Source organism: Sceloporus occidentalis, unplaced genomic scaffold, assembly GCF_023333645.1.
Source record: "Sceloporus occidentalis isolate IW3139 unplaced genomic scaffold, rSceOcc1.0.p SCAF_8, whole genome shotgun sequence".
In the NCBI taxonomy this organism is placed as follows: Eukaryota; Metazoa; Chordata; class Lepidosauria; order Squamata; family Phrynosomatidae; genus Sceloporus; species Sceloporus occidentalis.
This window is the reverse complement of record NW_028316988.1, coordinates 45562013-45584154: the sequence shown is the minus strand read 5'-3', so window position 1 is coordinate 45584154 and position 22142 is coordinate 45562013. Positions and strand designations below refer to the sequence as shown.

At 41.5% G+C, this 22142-nt stretch overlaps 1 protein-coding gene across 10 annotated transcripts in view; it reads right to left on the bottom strand.

Moving 5' to 3' along the window:
• Nucleotides 1-6504: 6504 nt before the first annotated feature.
• The window catches only part of LOC149308809 (teneurin-1), a 293986-nt gene continuing 278348 nt past the window's right edge, over nucleotides 6505-22142 (bottom strand). For 6 of the 10 annotated variants that reach the window (XM_089536504.1, XM_089536506.1, XM_089536505.1 and 3 more), the window contains 6 exons: nucleotides 20010-20306; nucleotides 17864-17965; nucleotides 15734-16121; nucleotides 13316-14536; nucleotides 12585-12727; nucleotides 6505-11332 (listed from right to left, as the gene is read on the bottom strand). In XM_089536504.1, coding sequence (XP_089392630.1) covers nucleotides 10574-11332; nucleotides 12585-12727; nucleotides 13316-14536; nucleotides 15734-16121; nucleotides 17864-17965; nucleotides 20010-20306 — 2910 coding nt within the window. In that variant the 3' untranslated portion in view covers nucleotides 6505-10573. The remainder of the gene's footprint in view (nucleotides 11333-12584; nucleotides 12728-13315; nucleotides 14537-15733; nucleotides 16122-17863; nucleotides 17966-20009; nucleotides 20307-22142) is intronic. The other 4 variants (XM_089536509.1, XM_089536511.1, XM_089536513.1 and 1 more) reach the window with 2 other exon arrangements.

Sequence of the window (22142 nt, the reverse complement as noted above, 5' to 3'; positions counted from 1 at the left end):
ATAAATTATGTATTATAATATATAGTAATAGTAATGTAGGAATATAATATAAACAGTATAATTATATATATATATATGTATGTATGTATCCCATAAAAGTATCTATATTACTTTTATAACTATATTTTATATATATATATATATGTGTGTGTGTGTAATAAATATTTATATGTATTAATATATATATAGATATATAGATATATATCATATGTTAATATAGCTATAAATATAATCATATGTAATATATATATATATATATATAATGTATTGTAATACATAGTTATAGTAATGTAGTAATATAATATAAATAGTATAATTATCTATTTATATATGTATATCCAGTGAAAGAAACTATATTATTTTTATAACTATGTTATTATATATTAATATATTAAAATAGATATAATAAATATTATATATATATATATATATATATATATATATATATATATATATATATAGAGTACTATATATTCTTTTTTACTATTTATTGATATTGTGATTTGTTATGTTGTTATTATTGGATATATATATATATATATACACACACACACACATACACTATATGGTCTTTTTTACTATTTATTGCTATTGTGATTTCTTATGTCGTTATTATCGTTATTGTTAATTGTTGTGCAATTTCTTTACTGTCGTAACCTGTCCTGATTCTTCGTGATTCGACTGGCTATAAATAAATCATTATCATCATCATCATTATTATTATTATATAGTGTATGTAGTATATTATCTATCTATCTATCTATCTATCTATCTATCTATCTATACACACACACACACACACACACACACAGTTGGCCCTTCTTCTACATGGATTTTTTATCCACGGTTTGACAATGTTCCAAAAAAGGTATAAATCCCAAATCCCAAGCCTCGATTTTCCACTTTATATAAGGGACACCATTTTGCGATGCCATTATATTCAATGGGACTTGAGCATCCACGGATTTTGTGATCCACGGAGGACCTTGCAACCAAACCCCGGCGGATAGCAAGGACCCACTGAACCAGTAAAAGTAACTATATTACCGTATGAGGAAAAGAGTGTATGCCCAAACACCATAGAAAATAATGGGGCGCATGCTCGCGGCGGCACACAGGGCACACATGGCGCAACTATGTGCCGCGTTATTTCTGCCCAGGCTCAAAGCCGGCTGTACTTTGATCACTTTTATATCCAGACTGTAGGGTTGCCATAATTCTCTACCACAAAACGTAGGACAAAATTTAGACCGAAACGCGGAACAATTGTAGGATAAAATTTAGCCCCAAATGTAGGACATTTAAGGTCCTCCGTTTTTTCTTAAATGTCCTACGTTTCGGACTAAAATTTTATCCTACAATTGTCCCGTGTTTCGGTCTAAATTTTGTCCTACGTTTTGTCCCGGTTTGTGGTAAGAGAATCATGGCAACCCTAATCCAGAGTCACAGCCCAACATTCAAAGCACGGCGCATCATGGAGGTTCCCCATGCTCCTCTATGGGACTGTCTATTATGTATATGTTGCAGTTACATCCATTGCATTACTGGCGGTCGCATCTTTTGCCTTGCCGCAGTCCCATACCGACGCAGGGCTGCTTATGTGCCGGTGCGACGGTGCGCATTTTCCGCCTTGAGCCGGAGCATCCTGGCTTATTTTTTGCTCCAGGGTACTCATAGTAGCGACCTACGGAAGGATACAAGGCTGAGGAATCTTGTAGTACCTTGGAGACTTAACTGTGAGAAAGAACCGGACTCCATGTGTCTGAAGAAGTAAACCAAGGCAGTGTTTGCAGTCATTTTTGTGTCCATGCGGGTGGCTGCGTTGATGCGCATCGGGTCTGTTGCCGCCATTACACCCAACAGCAGCAACCCACAAAAACAAGCCACTCTTCGGTTAATTCTTTGCAACTTTATTTTTTAAAAACGAAATATTCAAAGTACTTTTGTCTTTCAAATGTCAACACGGTCGTATATTAACTTGTCCTATTTACAGCAGGTTGTTGTAATGGTTTTGCTTTTGTTTATTTTTGGTAGAAAATACATGCTTCTGGGCCGAAAACCAGAGCAAAAAGAAATGCAACGAACCATTTCACCGCAGCCATCGAACATAAAACCTGTACAATATCCATCCCGCCTCGAGAGCAAGGATTCGAAACTGGGACCTATGACTTCCTAGCCACAAAGTCCAGGCCGTTTATATACGACGATCTTGGTTAAGATTAGAAACGTTGAGAAATTGAGACTGACGTAAACACCGTATGCTAGGCTTTGCGTTTTGGGTTTGTCAACGCTTTGCTTGTTGCAACATGGAAGTCCGTCAGACGTCCGAAATATTGCCAAGGACACACTTGGATATAGTTAATGTTTATCAAGAGGCTAATGTTCACCACTAAATCTAAGGAAAGGTTGTAAACCGGCAAACACATTCTCTTCCACGGATAAAGTGGCATGGACCAAGAACAAAACCCACAATGAATCTGAACGGGATTATCATCATCACTTTGTCTTGAGGTCTGTATACGACGCTAGGCTATATATTGGGAAAGGGTAATGGAAGGAGCGCGGACGATGGGACACATATACCTAATGTATTTGGTAACATTTGCCATCTTCTACATAAATATGTTCCAGGTCTGTCGCTCCAGATACTGTACTACAACGAGAACCAACAGATTTGAATTATGAGGGATTCCACCTAAATGTTAGGAGGGATTTCTTTAAAGAGCTGCCTCAAGATTGCTTCGGAGGGTAATCAACGCTTCCTCTTCGGAGGTCTCTAAACACAGGTTGGATGGGCACCTTTCAAGATTGTGCATTCCTACATGGCAAAGGGTTCGACTAGATGACCCTTTTGGTACCTTCCCTCTCTAAGGTATTATTGTTCTTAGTTATTTGTGGGATTTTCAGGCTATGTGGCCATGTTCGCCAGCATCTGTGGCAGCCACATTCGCTGAAGATGCCAGCTACAGATGCTGGCGAAACGTCAGGAAGAAACTCTTCTCGAACATGGCCACATGGCCCAAAAAACCCACAACAAAACTATGGATGCCGGCCACGAAAGCTTTTGACTTCCTATTATTATTCTATTATTCTTTTGCTTGCCCTCCTTCTTAACTTGCTCAGCAACGTCTTGGAACTGCGTTGGAAACTTTGCTGGACAGTTGCCGTCGTGCAACATTCACGGGGGCCTTGCCTCCTTCCTTTCGAAGGGATAAGGAGCACCTGGCCCTACAGAAGTTATTTGGATTGCAGCTCCTATCATTCTTCACTGCTGTGTAGGCTAAGGATGATGGGAGTTGCAGTCCAACCACATCCAGAGGGTCACGCATTTTCTACTCTGGTCTTTGAAGGGCAGCAATCCAGAACAAGGTTAGCTGACTACACTGGCTTGATGGTCTCCTTTTTTGGATGGCCATCTGTCAGGGGTGCTTTGATGGTGTGTTCTTGCATGGCAGAATGGGGTCGAACTGGATGGCCTTTGGGTCTCTCCCAATTCTAAGATTGTGAGTAAGAAAGTGCAGCAGCCTCCCCTTTACATAAATAAATGATAAAATAAATACAACTATCCATCCACCCATCATCCCCTCAACTCTTTCACATTCACGGGCACAGAGACATGTGTGCATGCACACACACACATGCACACATCCACTCTAAAGTTTCTGTTGTGTCTGAACATATTCTAGGAAGGATTATGTACCTCCTAAACACCTGTTTAATTGAGAATATTGGGAATTTCAAGATGATGATACAATTTTAACCTTACAATTCCACTTTAACTGCCATGGTTGCATGGTTCCAAGGAACCCTGAGATTTGCAGTTTCATCCAGAAAGCTTCTCTTGTTCCTCCTCAAACTACAAAACCCAGGACTCCATAGGATGCACCCATGGCAGTTAAAGTGGGATCATAATAGTGCTAAATAACAGGTCTCAGAAGGGGAATGCAATTGTAAAGATTTCCTTTCTGTGATACACTTAAAAAGTATAGGACAGTGGTTCCCAACCTTCCTAATGCCACATCCCTTTAATACAGTTCCTCATGTTGTGGTGGCCCAAATCCATGAAATTATTTTCATTGCTACTTCATAACTGTAATTAAATAGGTGTTTTCCAATGGTCTTAGGCGACCCCCATGAACGGGTCATTCGACCCCCAAAGGGGTCCCGACCCACAGGTTGGGAACCACTGGAATAAGAACATCATGAAGTTTGAATCCAGCCTTTCCTAATCCTCCTTCTCCTGTCCTGTGAAGTTTCCTTAGAGTTGCCATCCCTTTCCTCCAATCTCTCCTAAAACTTCTGCCTCTTATGCCAACCTTTCCTTCAGGTCCTTATTTCTTGAAGCATTACCAACTGTGTCTCTATTACTCTTTAGCCATCCTACTTTCCATTTCCCTTCTTTCCAAGAAACCTCTTCGCCAAGGATTCCTATCCTCACTCTCCTTTCCTTTGCACACAAAACCCCTCTAGTCCTTCAAGTGGTGTACGAAAAGAACAACAAGGAGTTTATCACACTGGAGCTAATTTCGGCATTAAAGAGAGAGATTAAAGTGCATTTAAAGCATCTCGCAAATAAAGCAAAAATGGTGAGTAATTGCACACGCAATTGTGCAAATAAAGGGATGATCAGAAATGTATTGTTGCGAGGGGCTCCAGAGATGGCTCACTGGCGTAGCTGGCCAGAAGCGATGCACGTTAATGTTTCTTCGTGACCACTTTTATGGCGGGTTTTGTGCAACATCGTGTGAAATTGTTTTGTGTAATTGCGTGATTTTTCCGGGATGTTCACAGGATCAATTCTCAATCTCCTTCATGTGATAAACTCCTATGATGGCATTCTCTAACACTTGGAATATTTGCTCATATTCTAAGACAACGCCTCAGTCAACTACTAGCAGCTATAGGCTTAGGTTCCATTGTCACTGCAACCAGACAAAAACCCTTAGTGCATCCCAATGTAAAGGCTGTTTATTTAATTGCTAGTTAGGATGCTCCTTTTAATATTGTCCCCTCTTTGGGTCATTTACTCTGTTGTGCAAAATGCTGGGGGGGGGGGGGGAGGGGGTAAGAAAAGAAAAACTTAGCCAAGCAACTAAATTCATGAATAATTACCACAATCTGATATCCTGTTTCAAGCTAGGCATGTGTAAAAAGGTCCACAATTCTGTCTTCAATGGGATTCTGCCAAAAGCCACAACAGTAGAGTGTGATTTGAAGCAGAATGTAAGTCAAAAACATTCTTGCCATCTTAGGATATCACCTGGTGCAGAGAAAGCAGGAGACAATATCAATGGCCTGTATTCTCTGTCAGCTGCTTAGGTAAGTATACTTTACTAAGCACCTCTCTTAGGTATGTTCACAACCATAACACCACTGAGAAATTCAAGTGCCTCTGCTGCCACAATTAAACTTCGCCTGCTGCCACACTGCAGAATTAATGCAATTTGACATCACTTTTACTGCCATGGCTCCATCCTATGGAACCGGGTGGTTTGTAGTTTGTTGTGGCATCTGAGAGAGACAGCTAAAGACCTCACAAAATTACAAATCCCAGAATGCCATAGCATGGAGCCCTAGTGGCACAGTGGTTAAATGCCCATACTGCAGCCACAAGGTTATGAGTTCGATCCCAGGGCTCCAAGGTTGACTCAACCTTCCATCCTTTCGTAGGTTACTAAAATGAGTACCCAGATTGTAAACTGCTTAAAGAGTACTGAGTTCACTATTAAGTGGTATAGAAATGTAAGTGCTATTGCTATGGCAGTTAAAGTGGTGCCAAACTGCATTAAGTCTACAGGGTATAGGGAAACCAGGTCAACTAATAGACCGGGAGTGGCAAGAATATCTGCAACAACTGACTATACAAGGTACATGAGACACTCACAGCTTTAAATGGCATAAACGTATTTCCGGACAAATGAATGTGGTCCAGGAAATATCCCCCTTCAGGGGGATATTTAAGCAAAAGCTGCGTCTCAGAGATGCTTTAGGAGCAGTTTTCTTGCAGTTGGATTGGATGAACTTCCAACTCTGGCAAACACCAATATGCCAGAATGATTCTCTAGGACAGGGGTAGGCAACCTGCGGCCCGCGGGCCGGATGCGGCCCGCCAAGGCCTTGAGACTGGCCCCAGCCCGGTCCTGCCACCGATTGCCGCTGGGGCCTTTGGCCTCTTGTGCGAGGGCGTGGGGCTTTTGGCCTATCAGGAGGAGGCAGGCAAGGGGGGCGAGCAGCGGGCAAGGGGGGCAATTGTCTATAGAAGCCTCAGAAACATGTATTTATCTTAACATTTTTTTAAAAATCAGCAAATTTTTTCACGTGTCCTCCATTTTTTAAATAAAAGTGTCCTCCATTTGAAAATGTTGTCCATTTGTCCCGGTTTATTTATGTATTTATTTTTTTTAAAAATTATTTAATTATTTATTTTTTGGCTTCGGCCCCCCAGTTGTCTGAGGGACAGCAACCTGGCCCCCGGCTCAAAAAGGTTGCCTACCCCTGCTCTAGGGTGTATATTGTCTCAAGAAATGTATCCCAGGGTGTAGCTATGGGAAGGGGAAGAGTAAATATCCCCCAAATAAGAATACTCTCCCTGCCCCCTGAAATTTTATTTCATTCCCAGATTTCTAGCGATGTCAGTTGAACGTATACAAACTCAGCTTAGAAGTCCAAAGAAAAGGAGCAGGCAAAGTGACCAAGGAAATGCAAACAGGGCAAACAAAAGAATTGGATGACTTTCAGCGTCTCATTCTCTGCAATGCTAGAAATCTGGGGACTGAAGGAAAATTTCATGGAGGGGGGAGAATTCTTACTGGGGGACAATGCCTCCATTTTCCTCCATCCAAATTTATACTCCCATTTCCCCCCAAGACATTAAAATAATGTGTGCAGTCTGGATGCACCCTAAATATGCGGCTTTAAAATTAAATCTCCTTTCTTTACTTATTTTGTTAATAATTAATTAATAATTTTATTTATTTATTTATTTATGATTTTATTTATTGTTCCGCATGACCCTCTTCCATATGCATTGAAAAAAAGCCTGGCGCAACATGACATGACCTGGTTTATAAATGACGCCATACATTTCCTTTCCTTGAATTTCAGAAGCAGACATGATAAAAACATTTTCTCTTATACCACCAGAATCTGATGACACAGTTATTTATTTTAAAGCCCCCCAAATCTCTATGCCAAACCATTCCTACAAAACACACCCGGGCGATTCTCTTGATTCACTTGTACATGCCAAAGGAGGGGGAAAATACCCCATGTAACCTATTTGACTTTATGAGCTTTTGGCATAAGAACAAAAACGGACGACATTCAAGGCAGCGTTAAAAACCCTCCGTGGACAGTCATATAAAGTGCATTTTCCGCATATAATACAAATATAACTGTAAGGAACTCAAGGCACAAGCTAACATAATACGTATTACATACTAGAAATGCACAGTTCCGGCTAATAACTATTTAGTAAGAGATTTTCAAAACCTTTGTTTCTTCTGGTGCTTTAAAGCTTTGAGTAAAGGATACCTTCAGTTCATGGAAAATTTGATCAGGAGGTTTGCTTAAATCGTAAGCAAAGTTACAAGTGTTAACCTCTGAGATCAGCGATAAAATATATCATCGACACACTTCCTACGTAAATAAAGTCCAGAAGTGGCGTTTCTAAGGATTTAAAAGTGCAGATTTTATGGATCTGAAATTCCATAGTCGAATTCTCCTGTTTTTCATGGGAAGCAGTCATCAGATCAGAGTTACTAGCGGAGAAATAGATTGGGGTCCAATTGGGATTATTGAATTTGATCACAATTTGGCGTTTTCTATTTTAGCCCATATCAAAGTTCAAACATGAATGTAACTTCTTTGGGGGACGCATCTCTTTGTTATTCTGTCTCCAAAAACACCCAGGACCTAGATGACTAACAACAGGTACAGGAGAACCAAAATACCATTGTTATTTGGTAGACGCCGATCTGATTTTCATAACCATGGTCATCCTAGACTACTGTATGTTCCATGAGACTTAAATAAGCTGTCCTCAGCTCAAGGAAACATGAACATTGGTTATTTCAATATATCCTCATTGCACCTAATACATGCTTAGTGCACACCAAGCAACTTAATCCTCATCCTGCAGGGACATGGAAGATGTCGTCCTCCGGATTGTGTTGGGCTGCAGATCCCATCATCCCTCATCTCTAGGTAGGCCAGATCGAACTGATGGGAACTAAAGTCAATGACATGCAAAGTGCCGCACATTCCTCATGACCTCTCTCCTGCTTATGCTAGAAATATACATTCATACACAGGGCCAGTTCATATGACCATGTTGAATACTTGTATTTCTCTTAGGGATGGTATCTCAGTTTTTTTCTGATTCTCAACAGACATCGAAAATATTTTGTCCCATAGCTTTGGGACACCTAGGAATCCCTCTTCCATACACACAAACTGTGCAGCCTTTCTAGAAACGTTGCACAGTTTGCCCAGAAATCTGCATAGCTTTCCCGAAACTTCACAGCATTTGGCACAGAAACGGAAAAACGCGCAGCTTTCCACACGGAAAGGAAATTGTGCAATATTCAAACTGGCAAATGCTGAAGCTTCAGTCGGCTCAGGTTTCTTTCCCTGCTGTGTACCAAACTGGTTTGTCCGAAATTCAATTCAACCGGTAAAGAATACAGCTCTTGCTGGTTTGGATATCTTTTCCTGGTACGTAACATTTGGTGTGCACAACATTCAGACTGGCAAAGGGTGAAGCCACTATATCAAACCCTTCTCCATAGTATTTGCACTTTTCCCAAGTAAGCCTTGAAACAAAACCTAAGTGGATGGTCCCTGCCCCCAGAAAGCAATGCAGTTTTCTGCGCATAGTGAAAAAACTGTGAGCATAGAGGTTTTTTTTACAGCAAAATGGCACAGTTTTTAAAAACCCCTGTGCAGTTTCCAAAACCGTGCAGTTTATTTTGTGAATAACAAACAACCACACATGTTTCGTGAAGGGTTAGGAAACCCAAATTCAACCCAAATTGGAAAACTGACGAATTCTCGTATCCTCCCTAGACTGTGTGCAGACAAGTATATGCATGTCCTCTAACTGGAACTAAGAATAGGATTTAGGCCCCCATTTCTGAGCATCCCCATTCCAACATATGAACAGGCCCACATTTGCACCAAGTCTGACCCGGCAACCATTCATTTCAGAGTAGTGCAAAACCAAAACTTTTTATCCACTCTGGTAATGCTTCTGTACCGAAGCAAAAAAAAAAATCACAACCTTCTGTGATTGGTATTGATGGAAACGGAGAATGACTTAATATGCTTAAAACCTGGAACCCACATTTTTGTTTTGTTAGAGTATCTTAAAATAGCAGGAGTGGGGAAATTTTGAGCCTCCAGATATTTTGGACAACATCTCCCATAACCCCTTCTATGTGACCTTGCTGGCTGGTGCCTCTGTGAGTTGAATTCCAGGACATCGAGAAGGTCAAGCAAACACCCCACCTTTGCAATAGACAACTATAAGTTGTGGCATGACAACATTTTTGAGCTTAAAGGAGGGTGCATTTCAGTTACCAACCGGTATCTCCTCTCTCAGTTGCAGATAAACCCCTACTTTATGACACATCCTCCTGTGTCACATTTGTGAACATAATTGTTAGCGATGCTCCCGTTCCCAAAATCCTGACTTGTCCCTTTTTAGCTGCCGGCACAGCAAACTCTCCATCCTATAAAGCAATGGCTAAAAATGATTTATTTGCAAGTGACTCCAAGCTAAGGGACATGAAAATTAGATTAGTATTTGGACTCTTTCGTTCTTTTGTTCATTCGTTCTCTTTCTTTCTGGACTGTAATTCCTCAAATCTCCCAACCAGCACTGACCATGGTTATGGTGGTTGGGGGATGCTGGGAGGCATAGTCCAAAATAATTCCTTTCCAAGCTCTTGTTTCTTCCTTGCTGGCATAAATCGAAAACAAGATATGAGTCCCCAAAACTCTCATGGAAAGTATAGTTTGTGCAGACTTCTTGGTGATGGGTTGTGTATTACATCAAGAGATAATGGGCACTGACGCAACCACAGACATGTTACATGTATCTATTAAAATCAAGAAACCAGGTCCTGAAGAAGGGAAGGGAGAGCACACAAACGCTGCGATCCTGTACTCATTTTCCTGGGAGTAAGCCCCATTGGGCTTAGTGGGATTGATTTCCGAGTAGACATGGATAGGGTCGTGTTATAAATACTTCACCCACATGAACTATTTCCGAATGAGAGTTTGACACTGGGAACGCTGCTTCCAAACGTTGAACGCAGCCATCCCAGAACTAAAAATCCTCACCGTCTCCCAAAGAGTTTAAACAAACTATATTAAAATACCATCTTCTGTCACATTTAAAGGCAGTTGGATATGTTTCCCCCCCTCTATATTTATATATACACAGAGTTCTGATCTAGAAAAACCAATACAATAAACTTTTACTTAATGTTTTTTTTGTTTTGTTTTCCTTTTGTTAAAAACAGGCAGTCTTTGGTGATGCAAAGGCAGAGATTGCGCGTCTGTTTGTCTGTTACCTCCTGCCTATTTCGCTCTGTCTCATGAAGTGAATGTTGTTGGCACTGTCAGAGAGTTCCAGATACTGCTCCACAGATAAAACAAAATATCCGTCGTAGCCCTGTACTTTCCCTGTGCTCAGAAGCTGCTGCTTTTCCCCTTCTGTCCAAACCCTAATACCTTCTTCTCCATCTTGGAGACGTCTCTGTTCCCTAGTCCAAGCCTGAGCTACAGCTCTCTGCCTGGCTATCTCCAAGACATGGTTCTTCTCTTCTTCTACAGTTGTCCCGTACCGAACGTTGAAGCACAAAGAACCATGCTGGAGCTGGATATCGGCAAACCTTCTAGTCCTCCCATTGATGACAGAAGTCATTTGAGACACAGTGACGTTGACGCCATTCTCCAAAATCCGTCGTCCCCCGGTGTTGCCTATCACCGCTAGGTCCTCCTCCAAAGACCCAAGCTTGATGAAGTAGTGCGTATCTCGCCCATCGATGGTAAAATGGAGGTCCTCCAGGTAGTGGGCGTTGTTGAGGATGGCGGCAATGCGCCGGCTGTCCTCGTTGGCGACCCCAATGACGTCGGCCGTCACCAAGCCATCCTTGATGGCAAATTTGATGCCTTTCCCAAAAACTGAGGGGACGGCGGCAAATCTGGGCTGCTTGGCTTGCTCCACACATCTCCCGTCACTGTACTTGGGGGTCATGGGCAACTGGTCCAAGGAAATGAAGTTTCTGAGCTGCTTTTGTAGTTCACACTGAATGCCAAGTATAGTCTGGAAAGGAGGGAAGAAACCATATGCAACACAAAGGTTTTAATATTTCTGTTACATAAACACAGTACATAGTTTATTCAGGCTGAAATCTTGATGGTATCATACATGTGTGTTTGTGGTACATATGCACTTGTATTTTCCTAGCCTTTGTGGAATGGATACTTTCAGTTTATGGCTGCATAAGTTTCACAAGTGTGACCATTTCATATAGGCCTAAAGCCTATTGCTAATCCTGACCTGAGTAGAGCCTTTGAATCAAATGGATTAATCTATGTGTTGATTTACCATTCAGTAATTGTTTTGATGAGTTTACTCTAGGTGGGATTAACCAAGATGATTCCAGGTATGCCATTAGGCATTCTTGGCTAGTTTGTCACTATTCATCAGTGTCTTTCAAGGGACTACTTGGTTCCCAGGAACTGCAAACATGGCCACTGTGCATTCCTCATTTCACAATGCGACAATAAGCAGGCACACCAGCAGATACCCAGTTGACTGCACAATGTTGGCATCTAGAAGGAGGGTGTTGTAAGGCAACTACTGTGTAACTCGGTGAACGTACATTAATGCTACGCAAGCATGACATAGGATTTTGGCTACAATGTACATAATTCACAGCAACTGGCATCCTTGTGCAAATACATGCGAACTGATCAAGGGTAGACATCATGCAGCGTTGGTTGGACTGCAAGTCCCAGCAGTCCTTAGCCAGCACTGACAAAGATAAGAAATGCTGAAAGTAGCCAAGGGACAACATCTGGAAGGCCACATGACTTCCTCCTTGATTCAAAGTTATGTTGAATGAAAACTGATGACTTATGAAAAATGGCACAACGGTGGATGCTTTGAGTCCAGATGTGCATTCTGAGGATGTGAGAGTGTGACTTGCCAAAGGACACCCAGTGGGTTACCATGGCTAAGCAGCGATTTGAGCCCTGTTCTCTAGAGTCATAGCCCATTGCTCAGACCACTTGTCCATGCTGGCTCTCAGAATTAAAATTCATTTGGCAAAGCTATTTGTCCCCATCATGGAGAGGGCCACACTAAGACTATGCGCCACATTAGTGTTAAATATGAGGCGCTCTGGGGGAGAAAATGGTCAGCTGAATTCAATATTAACGTTGTTGCATACACTGCAATTCCATATAGTTTTAGATATTCCATTTTAACTTGTAAGCCACTTTTGAAACCCATTTTGGGTGAAAAGTAGAACATAAAGCAAGCAAACGCTGAAATGTTTATTTGTGCGAACCTTTCCAGGATCCCATTCCTGAGTCTTTGTTTGAAGCTGTACCAGTTCATATGTTGTTTCTAAAGCATCCATCTCTGGTTTGGGGAATCCAGGAAGGACATTGTGGAGTTGAAACCCAAACAATTCAAGCCAACTTCCAATGTCTGAAAATAAAATAAAGAATGCAGTTAATACGTTGAAGACCAGAACCATGGAATCAAAATAAAAGCCCTGAAAACATTAAATATATTGGCCAAGATCCTAGATCAGTGATCTGGAGCATAAGAAAAAACCATGGACATGGTACTGAAGAGTACTAGTTTTATTGCATAAGAAAACAATGTAGATATGGTACTTTTTAAAAGCCATTCTGGAGGTGAAAATTGTCTTGTGCTGCTGCCATATTGAGAATTAATGCAGTGGGACACTGCTTTAAAATGCCATGGCTTAATGTTATGGGATTTTAGGATTGGTAGTTTGTTGTGATACTAGAGCTATCTGACAGAGATGGGTAAGTATCTCACGAAACTATAAACCCCAGATTTCCATAGCATGGAGCCATAGCAATTAAAGTGGTGTCAAACTGCATTAATTCTGTGATGTAGATACAGCCCCAGAAGGACTACATGGTAGGCTTACTTCTGTGTCAATTCTGCAAGAGTTGCACCAGGGAGACTAAAACATCTTCATCCCATTGTGCCAGGGTTTGATCCGAATTATGTATTTCGTCTTCATTTAATAAGTACTTGTACCTGTTGTATATTTAGCCACATCTTGAATCTTGCCAGCTGGGTAGTTGTTTTTGAATGCATACAGACTGAATGGTTTGGGGACATTCTTCAGTTCTTCCCAGATGTGATGGCTTGGTGTTGTCCAGCGCCCAGCAATGACATCGTAATCTCTTTGCCCCAGGTGCACCAGTTTCGTCAGTGGATCATACAGTCCTCCATGAAAACCAATGACGACTTCGAAATCTGAATTGGTGTCCTGATAGATCTCCCCATAAGGCGTGTACAGAATCTCCTTTATCACTTGGCCTCGGCTACTGAAGACAGCCAAAGGCGTACCCGTGTTGTCACAAGCGACGTAGTATTCTTCACCGCTGCTTAATTCCATAGCTATCAAGTGACCCTGGAGGTCATAATACAGGGATGTTATCTCTGAACTACTATGATTGTACAAATGAGTTACTCTTACTGGGTTGGAGAGGTCGGCATAAAAGAACTGGAGGTGCTGTCCCAAACTGGTCTTACTGGCAACCCGCCGCCCAAGACCATCGTAATAATACTGGATTGTCCACCCAACGATCCTGTTGTAAGCTTTGGTCAGGAAACCATTGGAGCTGTACTCAAAGATGTCGTTCCCTCTTTGCTTGAGAAAACCATCTTCATCCATTTTATACTGAATGTCTCCAAGTCTGGTGATGCGATCCCTAAGGTCATACCTCAGAGGAGTAAGCCTTGCGCTGTTTCCATGGCTAAGTAAATTAATATTCCCATTCAGGTCATAGCTGTAACGCCACTGGGTCTTATCATTCACCGAAACCGTCTGAAGCTGGCCATCAGCATCGTATTCATAAAAATACCTTGTGATGTTGGCATCTACTCCTACGCGTATATCACAAATGACCATGCGGCCCATATTGTCATACTGAATGGTCATCCAGTAGGCTATGGATTTAAGGATTTCATATTGCACTTCAATCACTTGGCCGTTGGCACTAAAAATTTTGGTATGCTTCATCACGGTGGTGGTTATGACTTGGTTTAAGTCGTAATTGATGACGCTGAACTTCCCAAATTGTTCAGTCTTCCCAGAGACATCCACATAGCGATACAAATCGATGGGAAGAGGAGTTTCGTTTATCATGGCTTGCATGCTTGTCACGCGGAAGTTGTTGTAACTGTAGTCAAACCTGGCGTTCACAAGACCTTCTTCGCTAAATCGGAATATCTGGCGACCAATAAGTGGGCCTAAATGCACAGAACATAGGACATGGAAAAAGAGAGGAGTGCACATGAGCTTTACATTGAATTAGATTTCAAAAAAAGAAGAGAGAAAAGGGTTTTGGATATTAATACAAGCTAAGTGAGTATTAGAGAGTATACAGTTGACTGGCAAATACATCTTAGGAATGTGAAGTCAAAGGCTTTCATAGGTAGCATCCATAGTTTTTTTGTGAAGATGCCAGCCACAACTGCTGGCAAAACCTCAGGAAAAAACTCTTCTAGAACACGGCCTCATAGCCTGAAAAACCCACAAAAACTATAAAATGTTAGGTACCTTTGACTCAAACCATTGGTCCATCCAATTCCAATATCATCAATTTCGATTGCCAATAGGTTTTCAGTGCATTGGGGGGGGGGGGGGGAATAATCTTAGTTTATATCAGTGGTGCCCAAACTGTGCCCTTTAAGAGATTTTGGACTTCAGCTCCCAGAAGCCTTAGACATGTTGGCCAATATTCTAGGAGCTGAAGTCCAAAATCCCTTAAAGAGCACAGTTTGGGGACCAGTGGTCTATATGGAAATGCCATGTTGTTGTTGTTGTTGCGTGCCATCAAGGCATTTCCAATGTATGGTGAACCTAAGAGGAACCTATCATGGGGTTTTCTTGGCAAGTTTTTTCACACAGGGTTTGCTGTCAGACTGGCTGAGAGACTGTGACTTGCTCAAGATCACCCAGTGGATTTATATGCTCAAGCCAAGATTCGAATCCTGTGCTCCAGAATCACAGTCCATGGCTCAAACCGCTGTACCATCATGGCATCATTGAGGGGGGTGCAGTGAAGAGAGGTGACACCCAGTTGGGTCCCCACGTGACATCTATCTCATCTCCATCTTCTTATCTCTGTCTCCATTTCTTCCTCTATATCTCCATCTCTATATCTCTGTCTCTTTATCTCTGGCTCCATCTCTTTATCATATCTCTGCTATCACCATCTCCATGTCTTTATCTCAATATCTCTCTTTCTCTCCCTCTCTTTCTCCCTCATCCTTTTCTCTTTTAGCACTGCTACCATTGCCTTTGCCTCCACACTGTTTCCTCTGTTGTTTTCTTTTAACGGAAAGTTGCAAATCTGGATATTGAATTTGGCCTCTGAACAATGTTTGACAACAACATGTGGCCTATGGACAGACGTGAAACACCTATGTATGCTTGTCACTCACCTGTTTGCCTATATCTGATAGTGCAAATAAATCCGTCGTGCATCAAGTGTATGGTTTTGATAACGCCAGATGACTCTTCATAGGTAAAGGAGACCTGTGTCGTATCATACAGAATCTCAGACAGCCTGGACTGCTTGGTGTATTTGTAAAGGACCCTGCGCCCCGTTCCTGGGTAGAGAGTTTGCAGGAGCCGTCCGTCTCTGGTGAAATCCTGGATGAAAGACACGCCGCTGTCTGGAGGGGAGTAGAGATTGCGATAGTACCCAACGGAGAGCATCGTCTGAAAGCTATGGCGCACCATACTTGGCATGGTGACAGACAGGAGGTAGTCGGACTGGTCATACTCAAAGATATAGCGGCGTTGGCTATGCAGCAGGAGCATCACAGACTGAAAGAAAAAGACGGGAGTTATAGGAGAGGTGATTTGCAAATAAACGTTAGTTTAAATGAAAAACAACGCAGGGACAGGCATGATGATATGCTAATGCTAGTAACATAAAAGCACTCAGTTTCTCCCAAATGAAGGAGGGATCAATATGTGTTCTTGTGCTTGGATGCAAGGTGTAAACTCCCTTCTGCCAGAGAGCTTGCATCCTGCATTCAAGCACCAGAACACATATTGATCCCCCTTCATTTCATTTAATCCGGTTCTAGTGGCTGTTTGAGCTTGTGAGACATTGGGCATTCATAGTTCATTCTATTCCCCAATAAAGTTGATGCTACAGGTTAGTTTTAGAGGCCCCGCATCTATTCTCAGCACTGTAACATTCAACAAGGAGTTGGTGCAGAGGGAATGTACGGATGTTGCATGTGAAAAAGGCTTTGGCACACTCCCTAGGAATTTCCAAAAGGAACGGCAACACACTGCTTACGGCGGGTTAGCAATCGCTTATTGTCACTATCATAAGAGGACTGTGGAATAAAACAGATATATTTGGGTCTACTATGGGGTTCTGGAACACTTGTGGGGGCTCGGTGGGGATGTTTTTGTGTGCTTTGTGTATGTAGTGAGCATTCTGTGTCATTTGGGAGCATTTCTTTTTAAATGGGGAGGTTCTGGGGCTTTGGGGTACTCCAAGGACCACAAATGTAGAGCTCAGGGGCCACATCCAGACTCCAAGCTGCATTAATCCCACACCGACTCTAGACCATAAATTGTTCCCAAACAATTTATAGCACACACAGCATTGAATCATCAAAAGCATACTGTATGCACTGACATTAAAATAATATTGCATCCTGCTCAGTTATAGTACTATGAGTCCACTTTAACAGCCCTGACACTAATCTTTGGAACTATGGTATTTGCAGTTTTAAGGAGCATCTTCACAATGACCAACCAGAAAGCTCTAATGTCTCCTCAAATGATGAACCCCAGGGTTCAACAAAATACAGCCAAGGCTGCATAGTGCTATAACTGTAAAGTGTGAAAGGGCCCTCTCTTTCTCCAACCCATATTTTTTACATTCTGTTAAACTTAAGTAGTGACTTTGGGCACATCATTCTCTCTCAGCCTTAAAGGCAATGGTAAGCCTCCTATGAATGGATCTTGCCAAGAAAACCCTAGGATATGGTCGCCATACATCAAAGTCAACTTGAAGACACATAGCAACAACCAAGAGATAGCTCTCCACCCACCATAACCCTGATCCAAAAGGGTCAAAGATCACCAATGTAACATGTAGTTCAGTTCTGCAAGCTCCCTTCCAGGAGCTGAAGGAAGTTGTTGTTGTTATATGACTTCAAGTCGCAAACCTATCATGGTTTTTTCTGGGGCTGAGAGGATGTGACTTGTCCACTTGTCACTCAGTGGGATTCAATGGCTAAGCAGTGAATCGAAGCCGCATCTCCCAAGTCTTAGTCCTATGCTCAAACCACCATTCTGGCTCCCTGAAGGGAGGATAACTGAAATGAACCCTCTCTTTCTCCCTTTACTTCCAAAGTTTAGAAAGAATGGCAGGATATGGTCCTGGATTTTTAAAAAACAGCTTGAAGGAACACACACAAATGTACTAGGACAAGCCACAGAGGGTAAAGTACAACTAGGTACAAACCAGACACCATGTCAAACCATTGTTTGCACTCGTTTTCATCTAGAACACAAACCATGGTTTGAGATTTGAAACCTACCATGGGCAGACCCTGGTTTAGAGCGGCATGCCTGCCTTCTTTTTTCATCCTCTCAGCACTCAGCTTCATATGCTTACTCCCATCTCTGTTGTGCAGCAGCCTCTGAGGGTAGAGCGGCGACTATTAACTACGGTTTGTCAATTCAAACATCGTGCCAAACCATAGTCACCACAAACCACACTTTGCAAACCCACTTCAAACAATGGTTTCAGATTCTCACATTTCCCCCTAGATAATCATCAACCATAGCTATCAATTGGACATCATATCAAAGCATGGCTAATTTTTCTTAACTATAGCTTGTTGTGTGAACTGAACCGAACATGTTTCAGAGATCCTTTATGAGTTCTTAACATACTTTATGATGAGGAGAGAGAATACAAAGCCTGCCCAGGTACTTAGGTCTTTCAAAGGGATTCCTTACCCCATTTTTGAGAAGCTGGAGATACACATTTTTTTTAGTTATGCTTATGATTCTTTTTCTGACAATGTTAAAAAAATATGCAATGCAAAATAGACATTTAAAAGTCTAAGAGGGAATGACTTTTTGCATAAAATGTCTCTTCCATTTTGAAAGGTAGGGTTTTTCGAAGCTATATTGGATACGTCAATCTCCTCTCTTAGAATCATACAATCATAGACTTGTAATGGACTCCAAGGGCCATCTAGTCCAAGCAAGAATGCAAGAATAGACCCCTAAAGCACTTCTGAACAATGCCCATCCAACTTCTCTTTAAACATCTCCAAAGACGAAGTATCCACCACCCTCCATAGCAATTTATTCCACCGTCGAACGGCTCCGACCATAAGACGTTCTTCCTAATATTTAGATGGAATGTCTTTTCTTCTCATTTGAATCCAAATTATTAGGTGTATATTTCATGTTTATATCAGACTCAGGAGAGCTCACCAGCTCTCCAGTGTTAAGGGTCCTCCATCTGCTGGTGAATGACAGCTCATGCTCCCTGAGATTTAATTTCCTTTTCAGTTTTCGGGAAAGTAAAAATAGCAGGAGTCCTTTCCAAGCGGCACAAGATGGACTCCTACTGTTTGTTACGCTCCCCAAATCCTGCACAACTGACAGTTGACTCCGCATCTCCCCAAAAGCCTCCTGCACCTGGCAGAGGACTCAAGGGTAGCAATGACAAAATGACAAAAATATCAAACCGTAATGTCAAAAATAACACTCGCTATCTATTTCTCTCTCATGCATATAGTGGAATCTATAATAGAAAATAGCATTTCATTAAAAACATCTGTTGAGCACAGCTTGGGAAAAAGTGAGATCTAATAGTATGCACTCAGAGCTTTCCAGTAATTGTACCCCAAAACCATGGTTTTCAACCACTTCCAGTTGCCTATGGCCACAATAATAACAAATACCTGGTCATAACTGTTGATATAATATTTGATATCAATATTTGGAGTTGAAAAAAAACTTAATCTTTAGGGATTTCCCATCTCCCATTTTTTGAAAGCAGCTCTTGGAATTTTTGATTGATTAATAATTGGTTGCAATGTTATTTTTTTAAAAATCAAATTATACATTTTGGCAAGACATTCATTTTTATCTTTTCAGTATAACCAGTTCATGACAATTTCTCATTTGAGTCCAAAACGCTTGGAACACATTATCCAAATACTTGGAACTACAAGTGTTTTGGATTTCAGATTTCTTTTTTGTATTTTTTAGTACCTTTATTTGCATATATGTAAATAATGAGATATCTTGGAGATGGGATCCAAGTCTAAACATAACATTCATTTTATGTTTCATATATACTTTATACATATAGCCTGAAGGTAATTTTATACAATATTTTAACTAATTTTGTGCATGATGCAAAGTGTGTGTACACTGGGGCATCAGAAAGCAAAGACATCACTATCTCAGCCACCCATGGAAAACTTGGGAGCATTTTGGATTTCATAATTCCAGATAAGGGAGACATAACCCATATATCCAAATGTGATTTTTCTCGTCTGATATTGTTTCAAAGTTATTCCTAACGATGGCATCCAGGGTTTGGTCAATTGAGTTCCCTAAATATTGCTTTTTGGGGAATTCCATTGGAAGGAAAGACAAATGGGTTTTGCTGCGCATCCAGGTTTGCTTTGCAATCTTTACAAACATCCCAAGATTTACCTTTTCTAAGTATGTGTAGCTCCATATTTTCCCATCCGCCCATGTTCTGGAAATGATCTTCCCACCTGGGTCATACTCCATCTTTTCAGTCCACGTTCCTCTCTGGATATAGGTCACTAATCCCAAATGGGAATAAGTGATGTTGACTTCATTGTACTTATTGATGGGGGACCAAAGAACGGGACGTCCTGTTTGATCGTACAGGATCCGAAGAGTGAACTTGCGATGGTCATCGTAGATCTTCCCTGTTCTTGTTATGTGATCAAAATCAATGGATAGCAGGTTTCTGTTGTGAGCCTAAAGAAAATATAGACATACAGAAGTGAAGTGATTCTGTAGGCAAAGGCATATTGAGAAATACTTGGGAGGATTAGGAGACTGAAATCCTCAGTCTCACAGCCTCATCGTTTCATCATTCCCTCCCATTTTCTTTTTCAGTTTTTAAAATGTTTAATTTAAAACTATGCTTTCCAAACTTTGGACCTCTAGACGTTTTGGACTTCAGCTCCCAGAATGGATTGTTGGCCCAAATGGCCAGGGCTTCTGGGAATCCAAAACAGCTGGTGGAGCAAAGTTTGGGAAATACTGAATGTACTTCCAATTTAAAAAACGCCCAGATACACATATATGAAAAGGGATTCTGTAGCACCTTTGAGACTGAATGAAATACATTGCAGCATAAGCTTTTGAGGCGCATGTGTGAGCCTTTTATGGCAACCACTTGCATCTCATAGGGTTTTCTTATGGATCTCACAGGGCAGTGATGGTGAGCCTTTTAGAGGCTGAGTGCCCAAACTGTAACCCAAAACCCACTTATTTATTGCAAAGTGCCATGTCCCTTTGGCCTTCTAGTAACAAACTCTGGCAGACTCTGTGCTTGGGCGATGGCACATGTGCCCACAGAGAGGGCTCTGAGTGCCACCTCTGGCATGCGTGCCATAGGTTCACCATCACTGTCATAGGGCTTTCTTAGGCATCTACCTCTGGGTCAAGAGAGGTCCTTTTCAGGAGAAGGTGCACCACAACCCTCTTCAAAGCAGTAAGCATTTGTCCATGATAAGAGAGAAAAGCTTACCATGCCATGAACCCTGAACCAACTGATACCACTCTGATAGATCTTAATTTCCAAGATGGGCAAGGGTCAAGACTACATGTGGTGGGATGGACCGATACAAGCATCCTGTCAACATCATCAGGCCACAATATCTTACACTCATCCCAGAAAATCTGACCACATTTTATTTTTGGTGGTAGGACTCAAAGACAAATCCGCCTAAGTCTGGAAAATCAGTATGCAATGGGATCTTACAGCGCCTTTGAGACTAATTGAAAGAGTGAAGTTGGTAGCATGAGCTTTTCACAGACTTAAGTCTATTTCCTTAGATGAATTTGATGGAGTGGACAGCCCAGGGGCAGACCTATATAGCAGTCTCTGTGTGAGAATGTACATAATAGGCATAATGAAAACTCTTCACTGATTTTGCATGTATGCCACATGCCTTCTGGCTGCCGTCCTGCATGCTTCATTGCTTATAGGTCTTCTGTAAAGTAAGGGTGAATTACACACTCCACAACACTGGGTTGGGTGCTTAATAATAATAATAATAATAATAATAATAATAATTTATTTTTATCCCACCTCTCCAGTGGATTCAGGCGGCTTCCAGCAATGATAAAATACATACAATATAACAATAATCCCACTATCCCCTCCCTTCCCAGACAATAATACAATAAATCCCATATAATAATAATAATAATAATAATAATAATAATAATATCCAATTATGAATCATTAAAACAATGAGGGACAGGACGATGGGCTTCTTGGGCTAATCAGTGAATGGTCTAGATCAATGGTCTATATCGGCAGGGTGACCAAGTGAATTTTTCAGGGAAGGCCGATCGGAAGAGATCCGGCTTGACAGGCTTTTTAAAGCCATCAAGATTAGAGATATGTCGGATCTTAGTTCTCACCATTCCAAAGCAAGACCAAGGCCTCAATCAAACTGCCAACCCTATCAGCTGAAACATTCTCCCTCGTGCCCGCATTGAGAATCCTTCAGCTTGCATGTCTTTAGGGATGGTCCATCTTAATAGGTCTCCCATCCGTGGAGGGAGGCTCTGATACTA